Source organism: Lampetra fluviatilis, chromosome 15 (genome assembly GCF_964198595.1).
Source record: "Lampetra fluviatilis chromosome 15, kcLamFluv1.1, whole genome shotgun sequence".
Lineage (NCBI taxonomy): Eukaryota > Metazoa > Chordata > Hyperoartia > Petromyzontiformes > Petromyzontidae > Lampetra > Lampetra fluviatilis.
The window spans coordinates 8009993-8026762 of record NC_136289.1 but is presented as its reverse complement, the minus strand read 5'-3'; the positions used below and the strand labels follow the sequence as shown (position 1 = coordinate 8026762).

Sequence of the window (16770 nt, the reverse complement as noted above, 5' to 3'; positions counted from 1 at the left end):
TTCAAAACAAATTTGCTCATAAGAATTCACCACTTCTGGGAACTGACATTCATATTTGATATTGATACAGCATTTATGTTCTGTACAAGTGGGCACGTGTGCAGTATTGTGGGCGGGTGCCTCTAAATATTTGCAGTGCTCCACACTATAAAGAGCTGACATTGACGAAGGTGATATTCTGGCTTTTTTGTTACTTTCTGCTTGTTCATATTTCCACAGTTTAAAGGTTTCTCTCTTTTAAATAATTTAACAGCGTCAACTTAAAAGTGACTTAGAAAATTCAATTTTACTTTCAATGGACATCCTTTTTAAAGTGATATTGATTGACAGGCGTTAATGCACCAGCACTCGCTTATCTGTAGAACCCAGTATAGTAGAAAAAAGTAAACAGTCTTTAAGGAGGGGGGGGACACGCTAATTTATTTGGCATCTTGAGGTACAACCACACATTGCAAAGAAAAATGTAAAACACCGACATTTATATGCAACATTTGTAAGCTTAACTGGTTTACACTGTATGCATATTAAACAATTTGTAGTTTATGCGCATTAAACATTCCAATTATGGATGTGTCATGGATTTAATTTAAAGTTGCTTATTTTGCACCTCATTAGCAATAAGCATCTCTCACGAATTAGTGCAACGTTAGGGCCAACATGAATGCATGCAGAGTCTCCAGTATGGTGGCTGGAGTCATTTTGGATGTATCATTCAAATCAAAAGGTGCTGTTGGAGAAAAACAATAACTCAAGTGACCTCTAGCCGAGTTTCAATGGTTACAGGAAGCTTTAAGAGACCAACAACCTCTGCTGTATCTTTTTCTGCTTTTACTACCCAAGCCTAGAGGAATTTAACATACAAGTTGGCCGTTGCATTATTTTGGTTCTGCACCATATGTCCCATATATTCACATACCACGTGTTAATTATTTATTATTAAATGTAATGGGAGTCTTGTTCAGCATTTACCAAAATGATCAAATATTAGTCTTGAAAATGGCTGTTACAGAACAATATTTACAAAAGTGGAATTCTGATGTATAAAATTAACTGTTCAAAATTCCACTTACTATTAGGCTTTTTTACTGTCAACTACAAAACAAAGCAGTGAACTTTAACATAAAAAAAAAATCAGGTTACACACTTTAAAAAAAATCACATTGGAAAAAATAAGGCTGTATCAAAGCAACGTTAAATGCACAATAAATAACATTTACAATTTCCAGAATACATACGTTTTGTACACAATCTAAATAATTCAAAAGTGTGTGCCACCCTGCCTTGCAACACCACGTGGCGCTTATGCCATGGTGGTGTTAGTTTTTAATTCTTAGATTTGCCCATTACTTGATCTGCACCAGAATGGGTCACTATTGGGTGGGTTGATAGAATTTACTTTCCAATGTTTATACAAATAATATACCTTGAGTAAATTCATGTTTGGTAACTATTGTACATATTTACTCATGCTTATGCCAAGAAACGCTTTAAAACCGTGAAAAAACAGAGCAATTGGCGATTTAATTTGTCTCGTCAACAGTCATTGAGGTTGAAAACTTTAAGCACGCTAACGAGTGTTATTGAACGCTGGCTCCACGTTCAGAGAAGGCATGGTAACATTAACCTTCTTTAAAGAATGCACGTTGTTTAGGTCGCGCTGGTAAGCTCCACGTCCATCTATTGTCAACCTCTTAACCAGAGGCCGTAGAACTGGGCGAGTGGGGAGGTGATGTCCATTTTGCAAACTGAGTTTACACAATGTAAAGTGCGCGGTTCAACATAATATTGGCTGCAGCGTTATACACGCAAACGTTGGATTGGTAATTTAAAAGCACCAATGGCTGGTACTGTAACTAAGTGAAGACCTTCAAATTTGTTACAACAAAAAAAAACGGTGGCACAAACATCTCAGTGTTTGCTTTTGGCAAATGCCAATTGCACGTTCCTTTTAGTTGGCCATTATGTACATGGGGGCAGAACACTGATTTATAGGCTTACCGACTTATGTGCAATCTCAGTCGATTTAATAACAAAACTACACCTGAAGATCTCTACTCTGGCCCCAGCACGCTTCTCTTTTGGTTGAGAATGCACTTCCAAATCGCAGCGACTAAGATTTTAACAAAACATATATTCACATGTTGACCTCTTAACAGGCATAACCTAAGATCCCTTTTAAGGAACAGACCACAAGTTAATCTTGCTCACCATGTAAAATGACAGTCTACTTTAAACATTTCATAAAAACCAACGAAACAAAAGCTCCAACGCAGGTGCGAATCAGTTTTGGCAGGGCCACAAACACATTTAGTCCGTGTCTTACTTGGGCTGGCGATGACACAACTGCGTTACGTACGTCCCTGCTGCTGGTCGCGCCACTAGATCAGTCAGGCAGATCGATGCACAGCTTGGGTGGGGGTGCCAGGTACTTGCCGGGGCTCTGGGTCACCACTCCCCCCATCTTCTTGCTGAAGATGGGTGGGATCTTGTGCGTCTCGTACAGCGGCGGGTCCTCAGGGTCGTCGGCAAGCGAGCCTCCTCCATCGCTCGTGTCGCGCTCGCTCTCGTACGCGATGTTCCCGTACTCGCGCAGCGGAGGCAGCAGCTCCAGCAAGAACTGGCAGAAATCCTTACGGATTCCGAACCACCCTGGGTGCACAGCCAGGAAAGGGTCAGGGGTGGTGGAAGAGACCATGTTCATGGAAGATGCAGATTAAATAAACTATAAAAACTAAGCTATTTTTATAAATTTTACCAGGTAAGGCCCACTCGGCTATATAGCTCTTTTTCATAATCGACCTGGCCACAAATGATAGCGCAAAACAGTGGCTTGTGGACATTTATAGCAGCCAAATACTCTAAACGCATGTTTCTAAATGTGGAGGAAAAAACCGGAGGACCCGGAGAAAAATCCACGTGACATGCATACTCCAAATATACAGGTTTGTACCCACGATCTCCTGTTTTCCAGGCGAGGCAGATAACATCACCACCGTGGCACCCACAAATGGCCCTTCCCTTGTAAGCACATATTTTAACTGTGTGACCATGCCTCTGTGTAGCATTTCATCAGCATATCCTACGCACCACCCTCGGGGCTAAAGCCCTGCCACTTACAGTGATTCCCTCCCTTCTGGCCAATGGTGCTGATCATGAGCGTGAGGAGAGACAGCCAGAGCGGGATGAAGATGTGGACGTAGGAGAGCGAGGAGTTGCCATCTATCTTGTGCACCAACAGCACCTGTAGAGAAGGAACGGAATACAACTTTGTAGCCTTTAAGAGTCTACTGTGATTTTATAAAATTTCACAACCGGTTAATCACTCGCTCGTGCTCTGACATTAAGATGAATGACACGAATCCGGTGTAAATTCGTTAAGTGCTCACGATTAAATCATTATGGAGTGGACAGCACAATTTGGAACATCAATTGCTGCTTTAGTGAGAATTAATTTGCTCAGATTTGAAAAATTCGAATTAACAGTTTAACATCACAATGGGCATCAAGGGATGAAGAGTGGGTGGGTGGATGGGCGTATGAGCAGGTTGGCTGATAAGTGGGTGAATGAGTAGTTGGTTTAAAGAGTGAATGGGTGTGTGTGTGTTGGTAAGCATGGCTGGGTATGCAAGTAAATATTTGGATTTAGGTTAGAATGCAAATGTATAGGTTGTGGGTTAGTATGGCCTCGTGTTGTGGACAGTGTACGAGTTGGTGTGCACATGTTTAGTTGGCTATGGGTTAGTGTGCAGGTCGGTGCCGTGGTTTGATGTGCGGCTAAGGGTCTGAGTTGGCATGAGTGGACCGTGGTTGTGCGAGGCCAGGCCGGCGCACCTCAAATGCAAGGAGCGGCACCACAATGGTCATCCACGTGACGGCCATGGTGACGTGGCTGCGGCGCTGCTCAGCCATGACCTCGAGCGAGCGTAAGAAGAGAAGGGACCACACGATGTAGTAGAGCACCACGAGGCACAGGAATGACATGAGGATCCACAGAGGCACGCAAACCACCTGCACACACAGGAATTGGAATGCGGAACAGGGGCTCCAACAAACACCATCTCACCAACAGAATGATCCTATGTCTGCCTGTCTTAGGCTTCGAGACTGTATGGGAAAATACTGTTAGCGAGAATTAAGGCCAGAAAATTGCCTGGTCGTATGTGCATCAGTTACTCATGGAAGCAGTAGACAAAGATGGGTTAATATCCGTGTTGCATCAGTGGCGTGGCTCTCAGGCCCTGCTGTGGCTCCATCGGCAGTGTTAGGACATTTTCCTATTTTCAATGAAGGTTTTTTTTATTACAAATTCTTCTACATCAACTTGAGGTAATACTGCATTTCGACTAAATGTTTGTTTTTGACATTGGGCATGCCTAAGATGTAAAACCCAGTCAGCAAGATTGTACGCTGACCTACCATTACAATAATGCCCTCAAGACATGCAAACTCTTCCCGTTAAAGGCACAGTGGGTTTTCCCGATAGTGCACATTACAATACAATTTGGAATGTTAAATGTTTCTCAATGTGACTTCACCCACTAGTGTGGCCTATGCATTTTTATAATGAATCGGCAGCTTTAGATGCAATAGTGGAACACTATACAGACCACGGTTGATATGGATTCCGATATGTATTAGAATTACGACTGGAAATAGCCGAAACACATTATGACGCGAGTTGTGAGTCATATGGTTAAAAGTCTTAAGTATGATTCATGGTAGGGTGTGTGTTGTATCCAGAGGTAAAAAATAACATTAACAGCTGCCAGGGGCTACACGCTTGCAAAACAACTCACCATCCAGGGCCACGATATGATGCTGTCCAGTCGCAGGGCGATGAAGATGAACTGCAGGATGTTGACGGAGCACAACGTCTCCAGCTGTGGTAAAGGGACAACTTGCACATTTGTGACATGGTCAAGCCTTCCCCGTTGGCCCACTCCCACTGTTGATATAATTTGTTTTTAGGTCTCATTTAAGCACAATGATGGTCATTAAGCAAGATATATCTGGCTTGTGACCAAATAAACCTGAAAACGCCATGCAGCAAAACACATTGCTGTCCTGTCCTTGTATGATCCTGCATCTGATTCCCTCCACCTTCACTAAGTGTTGAGCAGTGTGGTGAAGTATGATCAACTAACCCTCATGACCCACAAAAGCATGGGAAGGCCCTCATCCAGCAGTGGATTCATAAAGGGCTGTACATCTACACTATATTTGGCTGACAAAGGACAACACGGATGGTCACGGGTGCACTTTAAGTAACAAAGCACCGGGACTGGAAACTCAAGGAATGATTTAATCACTAAGACGACAAGGCAGAATAGAGCATCCGAGTCTCCACCCCACAGCCCAACACAGGTTTCATTGAGCCACACGAGTGCAATCACCACCACCGCCGCCGCCAATTACCTCGAGCGAGCGGTCATGGCGGAAGCCCCAGATGCACGCGGCGACGGAGACAGGCGAGATGAAGAACAGCGGCATGAAGACAAGCAGCCAGAGGTAGCCGTGTGACTCGATGCGGTCACACACGAGCACCTGGAACATGAGCAGCAGCAGGTGTAGCCCTACGGTGATCAGCATCGCCTTGAACTCCACAAACGCCTCGCCCTCCGTCCTGGGACACGGCGAGAGTGGGGGAACGCGATACGATATGGGAACCGTGATGGGAGAGGAGGGACATGATGAGAATGGTGTGGGTGGGGGGGTGTAAAGCGAAACAGGGGGGCATGTTGATAGGGAGGACAACGAGAGTGGAGGAAATGGGGAAAAAACAGCAACAGGTTAGATCAATAGAATGAAGATGCTGCCCTCGTATGTAAAGTAAGCTGAAACGTCTACATAAGTGTTTAAAATAAAACAAATGGAATTATTTTTAATAAAAACTGATGAACACCTTTCTTCAATGTGACGTGCATTTCTGAGATGTTTGTGTATGTCATTTTGTGCTTGGCAAATGAAGGAGCAACCACACTGGCACAGTAACATCAACCCCTGTACCCATACTAACAACAAATAATCTGTACTGCGAGATGAATATCCACATTGATACCCTGTTTTCACCTGTACCGTGCATTTCAAAGACAAATATCCCTGTAAAACCTTCAGACTTTTTAGGCAAGTGCTGTTTTGGAGCACCTTTGAAAGCCGGCACAGCACACGAGGTGGTAGGTGGCCAGCATTATGCCCAGCAACCTTTGTCTCACTACACATCACCCCAGATACTCATTTGAGGCTAAGTCGACCTTCGGGAGACCCAAGACCGGTTCAGATAATCACCACTAGTTTTGGCCATAAGCGGAAATCGAACTCGGGTCTTTGGGTTTGTAGTACAGAGCGCCAACCACTCTGCCACCGCTCCTCACACAATTACATACCCTCACTAACACCCTTGGTCTCACCTGTACTGGGGGTTGCGAACCCATACGACCAGGCCGCTGGTGGCCCCGGCAAGCACGAGCAGCTTCCACAGCCACAACGGGATGAACACGGCCCAGTAGCTCCACTCGATGACATTATCAAGCCGCAAAGCAAGGAGCACGGAGAAGAGCAGCAGGCAGCAGTACACCAGGAACTTGCTGCGAAGGGCACACGACACAAACCACTCATCAGCAATACAAAAGCACCGAGATTGTCACGTCGAGCTGCATCGATCAACCCACGTCGTATCACGCCACTTGGCACAGTTCGCGAATGTGCAGGCGGTGCAACTGTACCCGGGACCCATGGGTAGGAGGAGGGGCACAAGCACTGGTATACAAATAGGGGGGGAATTAAACAGGGGGCCCAATTTAATTCCTTGCACTAGCGCCTATGCCAACCACACTATGCCTCTGCGTCATTCTCGCCATATTGTCCACCCCTTATGAGAATATCTGCCAGTGAGGTGGACTGCGAGGCCTGGAGTGGCTGCCCCACCCAAATAACTTAGCCTCACTTTGCTGTATTGACTAATTATGAGTCGGAGAGTTTATTTTAACAGGGCTCTTTTATGATATTGACCTGCTCAAGATGGCTATAGAAGTCAAACAAAGAGAATACAAGCAAACAATGTATGTTAAGTGAGCATAAACATAGATGTAAGATAGAATAACGTAATTAAAGACTTACATCATAACCATGTAACTTTACCTACACCCAGGTGATGTGGTGAGGTGCTGCCATCATGCCACATGATTCACTTTACACATACAATTTCGAGTTGGATAAATTCAAAATGCAACCGTATCTCAAGATGCTGTATTGTAATGTGTAGAAATAAATACGCAGTACGTCGTAGGTAGAGGGAAAACAGGAAGGTATTGAGCTTGGACTTGAAAGGGGACAGTCAATAGCACGAATGGCAGGGGGAAAGGCAGTTCCAGTCCTGTCATAGCCGATTACCGAGAACGTGAGATGTGTTAACAGAGACACACTTTGCTCAATCACTTTCAATACGATTTAAACTGTGCTCTGAAAAGGGTCCGTACCCGAAACGTTGACTTACCACGGTTTCACTTAGATAGGTGGTGTTAAGTCATAACGAATGTTGAATATTCTTTAACAGAGATTAAACCAATCGAAATCGATTATTCATCTCTATCATTGTTAAGTCAAAGTCCTGATTGCTTTTTTTTTACGTGAAAATTGTCTTTGGTAGTCTTTTGCAGTTACTGGAAATGTCACGTTCCTATACCAGGGACCACCACACTTAATTTAACGTACCAACAGCCACTGTTGTGTTCTAATGAAGTGGTACAGGCTCTCTGGATACTGCAAATTTTACCAAACACGAAGTGACGATATCGTCGTACAGTACCGTATTCGTGATTGAGAAAATAGGACGTTAGTCGTAAGAGTATAGTAATTGTGATGTTTATGGTGATGGTATGCGTAATTCTCATGATATTGGTAGCGAGGGTCTTAATCATTGTCGATGATAGTAGTGGCACTTAAGAATGAGTCATGGTGGTGATATGGGAAATGGTCATCGTGATGGTATTAGTCATATAATGATGAGCATTGGTGACGATATTAGTAATCATTATGATGTTCATGGTGAGAGTATTAAGTGATGATGATGGTATCAGTGATTGCCAGCAGTGGTCAAATTCACATTAAGGGTGATGGTGCCGGTGGTATTATTGATTTTGTACTGTAGTGTGGTATTTGTCATGATATTACTCATGTTAATAGTGCCAATTAAAACTATGGCACTACACCATCGCTCACTGTTACACTACTGCACACTCTTTACCCAACCAGCTAAACCAAATTAAGATCCTTCACATTCCGCCTCAAGATAATCACCACCGTCAACATCGCCGCCACCATCACACAAACACAACCCCATCACCCCCTTTATAAACACAAATACCACGACTGTTCGTCGTCATAAGCCACGACGATCAAGCCACTGGTGGATGTAGGCCTCACAAAGCTGTCGTAATATTACAACCTGCTGCTTTGTAACAATCAACCCCAGCACCTGCACGCGAGCTGATTTCATCGCTCCATCTCCTCCTATAGGCAAGTCTCTGGGAAGCGTGCCGACCATCGCTCCTACTGCGTTATCATTCTTGATCATCGGCCGTCACTCCTTCCACCTACCGTGTCCTGTCCAAGCGCTTTTGCTATTAGAGAGCACCCATTAAGGCCGTCACGTCGCATTGAAGGGCTGATGTGACCAGCATCACGCCCGGCCACCTTTATCTCCCCGGTGCTGATATGTACACACCGCGCCATGTGAACTCACTCGCACGAGACTGTGTGAACTTAAGAGAAAGCTTCATAAGGGGATTAAGATCGTCGCAATTGATGTTGAATAAAATCCACTTCCCGTATCGCATTGCGCCAACCACTGCGCCACCGTTCGCCCACTCTCACACACAACCGGGGCCCGGCAACAACGATGAGGTAGGCCGATGGGGGAGTGATGATGACGACGGCGTCCTCTGGCGTGAGAGGAATGCGGGAGGAGGGTCGTAGGCACCTGGGGTTGAAGTCCTGGAAGAGCCCGCGCAGGTTCATGTCGCCTGCTCGGCCACCCCGCGCCGCCACTCGCCGCTGCGGTTGCCGCTGCTGCTGCTGCCCGGTCCCTAGCGCGCGCCGATTGGTCGAGACGCGGTCACGTGCTGCCGCAGCCCAAGCACTGAGCCAATGAGCGCAGTTATAAGAGGGGGTGTATGACGTCACTTCCTGGGGAACATCCCGCCCAGGATGACGTCATGTACCGGGCTGAGTTAAATGGCCGTGACGCTCGGGGCGTCGTGGTAAAAATGACGTAATGTTACCAGCTGTCTCGGGTTTAAGGGTTTATTTTTGTTTTAAATCAATTGGCGCGAACTCAACAACAAAATCACGAATTGTCTGCAAGAGTGACTGGCCTGTGTCAACTAAATGACAAGAGCAAGACGGTAAAAAAAAAAATCCAAAGTAGAACAATGAACCAAATATAAATTTGAGGGGAAAAAACCCGATAAGAATCAGACCAAACACAGCAGAGAAATAAGAACTAAAACTGCCGCGTTTCAGAATCATTCGAAAGCAATGCACAACCATTCTAACCACTTTTACTGGTAGGAACCCACTGGTTCCACCAGCCCACAGAGGATTATTGTGTCCGTCGTGCAGGGAGGGGCTGGGTGAGGAGGGGCTGGGTGGGGAGGGGATGGGTGGGGCGGGAGGGGATGGGTGGAGAGTGGGGAGGGGCTGGGTGGGGAGGGTGGGGAGGGGCTGGGTGGGGAGGGGATGGGTGGAGCGGGAGGGGATGGGTGGAGAGTGGGGAGGGGCTGGGTGGGGAGAGTGGGGAGGGGTTGGGTGGGGAGGGGCTGGGTGGGGCTGGGTAGGAGGAGGCGGGGCTGGTCACCCCGTGGTGCCCTTATAAAACTCAACGTTTAACCTACTCACGCCGGCTTGTGCCCGCCCTCAGTCGGGCATATTTGCGGAATACACCACGCCACCGTTGACCCTGGCCATTGACCGAGCAACCCAACGTTCCTACCAGCTCCCTCTGCAGGAATGTGTTTATACCCGTTTAGTCCCCGCGTGGGATTGATCTATCGATTATCGAGCGATAACATACGTCGATTGGATTCCTGGAGATCCGTTGCCTTGCGGTGAGGATATTGAGAGCAATTAACGACGAGGAAGGGCAAGAGAGCAGATGATTAAAACAGGACCCTGCGGGGTGGGCTGGTAGGAATAATACTTAGTACCGGTACAGGGATATCGACCGGGTATAGAGGAGTTAAAGAAAAAATTACTGTATTCTAGTGTAACGTTAATTAAAAGTGTTTGTTTTGACAAGAAACGCTGTGAGATTTAAAGACTCGTAGTCTTTCATTTCCAAACGATCAATTTGTTGAGTCCTGGGAATAGCTCCAATAAATATCTGGTGAGATAATTGCGATTGTATCCCGGTGCCCATCAATAGCTCTGAGCACCGTGCTGATTGGCCCGTGGGCCTCGCAAATAAGGCGATTAAATGTATCTCGTGTCTGTGTTAACATAAATGTATCTTGTCTCTGTGTTAAAAAAACGTGCTGCGTTTCAGTAAAGTAAATTTGAAGCGAAGTTTAAAGTTTCGCCGTGAGGCGCCGGAAGCGATGGCCATCTTGTTTAGTTCACAGATCGCAAGGGGAGCAGGCGGCCATCTTGTCGGACAGACGGACAGTCGGACGGACGGACACATTAATCTATTGGTGGTCTGGTCCACTTCGTTCCTACCAGTATAATTGCTCATCTGGATAATACTGTCGTGAGATTACGGAAGTGTAAAGAATTACAACTCCATAAATACCACAAACATCAAGCTGATTGTGTTTAATTAACAATGCAAAACGGTACTTACAAATGCATTTTTCAACATCACCAAGAACCGTTAAATAAGTGTAAATAACTCCTAACTGTATACATAACTTTTTCTTCTTACCGAAAAAACCTAAGAAGATGATTCCTTGCAGTCACGAAAGCTTCAAATCTAGAATAAATGTATACATAACTCTAAATTAAGGTTTTAAATTTGTGCTTGGAACCAAAGTTTGGTCAACGACTCCATTGAGTCTTGACCTTTTAATTCAGCTTCCCCGTGTAAAACATTATACAACTGTTAGGACAACAGCATAATAACTGCGTACATATTCGAAAACATTAAAAAAAGGCTCACCTTCAATTGGATAAGTATTCCTACAGCAAGCATTTAAACGTGACCACAATATCAAGAAGACGCTGTACAGAAATAAGTTGGCATATTTATTTAGAGAGAGAAATTAAGTGGGCACTTTTAGGTGGAGGTGAATAGAAAAAAGCCTTAAGCCCTGACTTAACAGGCACAGGGATTCAACGCCACAGGAAGCGAACGGAAAGGAATTTCGGACTATTAAGACAATGAGAAAATGAGGGCATTCCAATACCATATGAACATAGCAAACTGTACTTATTTATATTTGTTGCTGCGATTACAAATAACTGTACATCATTTAAGTCAGGGTTTCCCAGACTCTAGCTCTTCGCAAACTACCACAAGCCACCTTTCCAGTTACCAATCTCTCAATACAAACGTTACCTTAACATGTTTACCAAACTCCTCTAAATACAAACGGTCAATGCTGCATGTGCTTGGTGGTTGGTATAAACCAATCGCAGCTCTTAATTTAAAGGACATTGTTATTTACATCAAAAATCCTCCATATAGCCTTAACAGACTGTTGGGGCAAGTGCAGTTAGTGAGCACTTATGATGTTATTTACATCATGCATATACACACATTCATGCACAAGCTCTATAACCTATTTGGAATGAGTGTTCTTTATGGCATGTAGCTTGTGCAATGTGTAACGAATTAATTTGCATCTGAACAAAGAACATGGGTAAATGAGTAAAGGCAGACTAATTGTGACCCTGCTTTAACCGCTGATGAATATGGGGAAGACCATTCTTGCTTCCCGAAACACATCAGCATGTTTAGCAAGCCTATTGCTAAGACCAAGGATGTCAAAACGTAAACAAACGCTGCTGGATATGGGTTTGAAAAGCCAATAGTCTGATGGATTAAAACATTTTATATGGAAAGAATGCAATTCTGTTTATATATACTTTTACCCATAATATTCCAAAGCAATGGAAAATGACATGGCCAAGCAATAGTTTACAAATAATTTAAATGGGAAAACACAAAGCAACATCGCCCCCAACTGCAAAACTACTGCAGACTATGTGAAACAAAGCACCTTCAATGACAGCTTTTGTGCTGCGATAAGAATGGCACGAAAACCAAATGTGTAAAGCACATGGTGCTCTTGTATTTATTGTGCTGGGTCCCCCTCCTCTTCCATCTCCTCTTCCAACCCAATGGGGTTGGGCACCTGGATGCCGCGGCCACTGCGGATGAACAGAACCCAAGCGCGAATAAAGCGAGCATTCTGTGAGCACTGCTCCGAGAGGCTCTGCACCCCTTGAGCGGCAGCTTCCGTCAGGGACAAGAGCTCCACGAGCTTCTCCGTGGCCTTAGGGGAGGGAGAGGTGGTGGTCAGGGTCAGGATGGAGAGAAAGTGCGTGGCAGTCAGACCTGGGGTCAATTACAATTGTGTCCCACAATAACTTCATGAAATAAATCTCCCATGCTCTTGTTCATAATCATCATTAGCCACGTCTTAACCACTACTGGATGAAGCCTTCCCCAAGCCGCTGACATCTCCCACATTCCTGTAATACAGCGGTCGGGAACCTATGGCTCGCGAGCCATATATGGCTCTTCCAGTGACGGCATATGGCTCCCAGACAATTTTGAGTTGAAAAAATATAAAAAAATCAGTTTGGAACTGATTTTTAAATACTTGTGATATTGCTTAATAATACTGTGTCATTTTAAAGTAAACAGAAATTAGTTTTGAAGATAAATTTCACGGGTCACGCCTGCATGAAGCTCAACCTCACCACGTATGAACCAGAGGCCATCAGCAAAACCATGCAGCACCAGAAGTCGCATTAAAAGTAAGACACATTTAATTTATTATACGTTAAAAATACTATATGGCTCTCAATGAAATATATTTAGAAATATTTGGCTTTTATGGCTCTCCCAGTCAAAAAGGTTCCCGACCCCTGCTGTAATATAAAAATGCACCTAGCACTTTGACACGAGCTGATTTCATCGCACCATATCCTCATCAGAGACACTATCTGCCTTGGCTGCCACTGTCGTCATTCTTTGAGAGATGTATGCCTGCCTAGGCACACTTCATCTTATTAATAGCTAGAGTCATGTAATTATCCTGCATATGTTCTCGATATCCATATTCCTCAAATAACCATAATGGTTACATGTTGGCAATAATGTAATACATACTTTAACTTTATATCCAGTTGAGTACAATATATTGGGACAAAATTTTGAGATGCTACTCTGACCTTCCTAAGGTTTATTTCATTTTCCACACTGACCTTCGTGGTTCCGTTTAAATAAATAAAAAGTGTACTTTCAAAAGCAGGTGAATGTTTTGGTTATAATTTGTTAATGTCACATCACAACTTGGTGTCAACATGTAAATTCCCTGTCTCAGGAATGGGGCCTAACGTTTCATTGGCCACATTAAAACACTTCAAGGCACGGGCAGGAGCGCTCTGAAAATGTCACTTCCACATCACCCTCGTTCATTTTAACACGTCCACCGCATTCTGTCTACAGATAGCCTGATAATTTTTTCAGGTTCATTTTAAAATAAATTTACGAAGCTGTGAACAGCGTGGGACACGCAACCAAGGTGTCTGCTGTATATGTGAGCTGAAGCCGCTTAATTTGTTCTAATAAAGTTGAAGCGAACTTGAAATGCATCTCATGGTGTCCAAGACTTCAAACACAGCCAATGGCAGCTGCAACATCACTTCCTTCGAGAATAGGTTTTCCCATTTTTTTCTGGCAACAAAACAGGTGTTAAGATGTTAAAACACCAAACTGAAACCTTTTACAAGGAATCATGTCTGCATTAACCACAATACTTGTGATCAGAATGCAAACAAAAAACATACTCTGATCATATATGCATTATCTTTGGAACTGATTGGTCCACACCAGAGACAGCTTTCTTTTGAGCCTAGTCTCAAAACGGTGTTAGACCAGAGTTTCAAAGACAATGCATATATTACCAGAGTACGTTTTTTGTTTGCATTCTGATCATAAGTATTGTTGTTAATGCAGACATGATTCCTTGTAAAAGGTTTCAGTTTGGTGTTTTAACATCTTAACACCTGTTTTGTTGTCAGAAAAAAATGGGAAAACCGATTCTCATATTTTGGTACTGGCAAAGGAGGTCCCATGATCACTTCCTTCTGCCAGAATTCTCTCCCCAACCCCCAATGCCCCTGCCGACCTGCTGGCACTAAGGGTGGCACAGTCGGGATTTTTACAATCGGGTTTAATTGTATTTTTATATTAAACCCGATCATCTGAGATTGGGAGAAATCCGGTTTAATTGGTTCTAATTTCAGAACCGCACTTCGCCAACTTCTCAACGATGGGCTTCATCCATTCCAAGCTGAGGAACTCACTGGCGCCCACGATTGTGGAGAAGCTCGTATTCATCAAGACCAACCTGCCCGCATTCTACGACTATCCCGTGCCCGACGGCCCCGAGTACGATATCAGCACCGACGAGGAAGCAGCCTAAGCCTTGGATCAGAGTTTCGTATTCATTAAACCAGGTTTTAATTCCCCGAAATCGGGTTTAATTGTATTAAAGAAAAAACCCGATGCCTGCCGCTGGAAAAATCGGGGTTTTTTTCCACCCATGGCTGGCACGCACCCGTTCGACGTACAAGTGCAGCTCCTCTCTCAACTCGACAGCGTCGCTCGGCTCCTCCCCGGGGCTCTGCGTGGAGGCGTCCCCGCGGTCTTGCACGGTCAGGTCGCCGGACATCGCGACCCGAGTAGCCTCTGCGAACAAAGGCGGCTCCTAGCGTGACAGAGAGCTGGGAACAGAACAGGATCCACGATTTCAGACGCTGTCTCCCCGACAGACCTGGTCTTCACCTGAGGACGGCTGCTTGCGTTGTGGCCGAAACGTCGTGAGAATTATTTTATTATGTTTTATTATTTCCCTTCTACGTGACTTTACCGAAAGAACCAAGAAGAAGGATCCACGATGTCAATGAAGACCACACTGCTAACGTTCGAATGACGAGCAGCGCGCAGAGGTGTGGACTCGAGTCATGTGACTTGGACTCGAGTCAGACTCGAGTCATGAATTTGATGACTTGCGACTCGACTTGGACTTGCATAACAATGACTTTGTCCCACCTATGAGATGTGGACTCGAGTCATGTGACTTGGACTCGAGTCAGACTCGAGTCATGAATTTGATGACTTGCGACTCGACTTGGACTTGCATAACAATGACTTTGTCCCACCTATGAGATGTGGACTCGAGTCATGTGACTTGGACTCGAGTCAGACTCGAGTCATGAATTTGATGACTTGCGACTCGACTTGGACTTGCATAACAATGACTTTGTCCCACCTCTGGCAGCGCGTAGTGTGTCTATTTCCACTTGGTTGCAAGAGAGATGCCGCGCGAGACGGACATTAACTACGAAGTGGAGACCGAGTGAAGGCAAAGGAAGGTCGGTCCGGTGGGAGAGACGAAACCAGAGTTCGGAGGCCACGAACTATGTAAGAGAACAGAAGAAACTGGGGGAGGCCGTGGTTGCCCAGCAGTGGAACGTGAGAGGCGACAACCGCTAAAGTATTTCTAGACGAATAAATAAAAATAGAATAATAATATTTCTATTATTTATTCTTACCTACGTGACTTTACCGAAAAAAACTAAGAGCATGAACCGCTAAAGTAACTCTTACTTTTGTTCCAAGGAGGCTCTTGATCGTTCCACCTGATTCGATACAGACGTAGACGCTTAGATTAAGACGTGCGCAGTGAGATCAGCAACGAAATCCGGGTTTCCCGCGCAAACGGAACAGCTGATCGAGGACCCCGCGAGAGGTGTCCGCGCGACTGCCTGATAAAAAAAACCTTAACTCCTGTAGCAAAACAACTAGTTCAAGTTCATTGATTAGGTATAGCCCTGTGAGCAGGGTTTTGGTAGTACATGTTGTTTATGTCATGTATTGTGAAAATTCCGTCAGTTCCTATGATCACTGTTACATTGCTTTCATGGCTTTATTTTGGTGATTTCGAAAAGTGTATTGGTTTATCCATGTTTGTTTGTTGTAGTACAGAGTTAGACTGATGGCCTTAATCTAAGTTGTCTTCTGGTTGTTGTTGTTGTTTGACTTGCATCCCACTAGGATTTTTGCACACAGCGTTGGTGTACGGTGCTTTTTTCTGCAATATTTTGCTGTCTTTTCTTGGATTTTCTGTTTGCACTCAGTCACATAGTCACTTTAAGATGTTTTTTTGTTCATGTTTTTGTTTTGTTTGTTGCGATTGCACCCGATTCAAGAGCCGAATGGCTCACAGGGCTATACCTAATAAATGAACTTGAACTATAACCCCAATTCGCCAAGTGACCAATCACCGTGAGAGCTGTCGTTGAGAGGGGAGGGGTGGGGATAGGCGTGTAGGCGTGGTTATGACATTGACCAATCGCGTGCGCCGTGTGACTTTGATTGACAGCCAACACCAACAACGCCACACAAAACGCGCGCGCCCCTCCTACACGGGCGGCCATATTGCGTAGGGAGCACCCCCACACAAATGTTATAAAGGGGCCCTAAATAAGTAAATAAAACACTGAAATATATATATTTTTAAATGACTTGCATAGTAAAGT

At 44.7% G+C, this 16770-nt stretch overlaps 2 protein-coding genes across 2 annotated transcripts; both read right to left on the bottom strand.

Annotated features, from left to right (window-relative positions):
* Window positions 1–399: 399 nt before the first annotated feature.
* Window positions 400–9109, bottom strand: LOC144936166 (transmembrane protein 185A-like). Its single transcript, XM_078863083.1, has 7 exons — window positions 8978–9109; window positions 6408–6584; window positions 5416–5623; window positions 4797–4880; window positions 3832–4008; window positions 3118–3241; window positions 400–2649 (listed from the first exon to the last, which is right to left on the bottom strand). The coding sequence occupies exons 1-7, from the start codon at window positions 9013–9015 to the stop codon at window positions 2384–2386; spliced, it is 1074 nt and encodes a 357-aa protein (XP_078719209.1). The 5' UTR covers window positions 9016–9109; the 3' UTR covers window positions 400–2383.
* Window positions 9110–12012: 2903 nt separating this feature from the next.
* C15H4orf46 (chromosome 15 C4orf46 homolog) lies at window positions 12013–15868 on the bottom strand. Its single transcript, XM_078862869.1, has 3 exons — window positions 15839–15868; window positions 14787–14952; window positions 12013–12491 (listed from the first exon to the last, which is right to left on the bottom strand). Exons 2-3 carry the CDS (start codon window positions 14898–14900, stop codon window positions 12291–12293), a joined length of 315 nt encoding a protein of 104 aa, XP_078718995.1. The 5' UTR covers window positions 14901–14952; window positions 15839–15868; the 3' UTR covers window positions 12013–12290.
* Window positions 15869–16770: the final 902 nt, after the last annotated feature.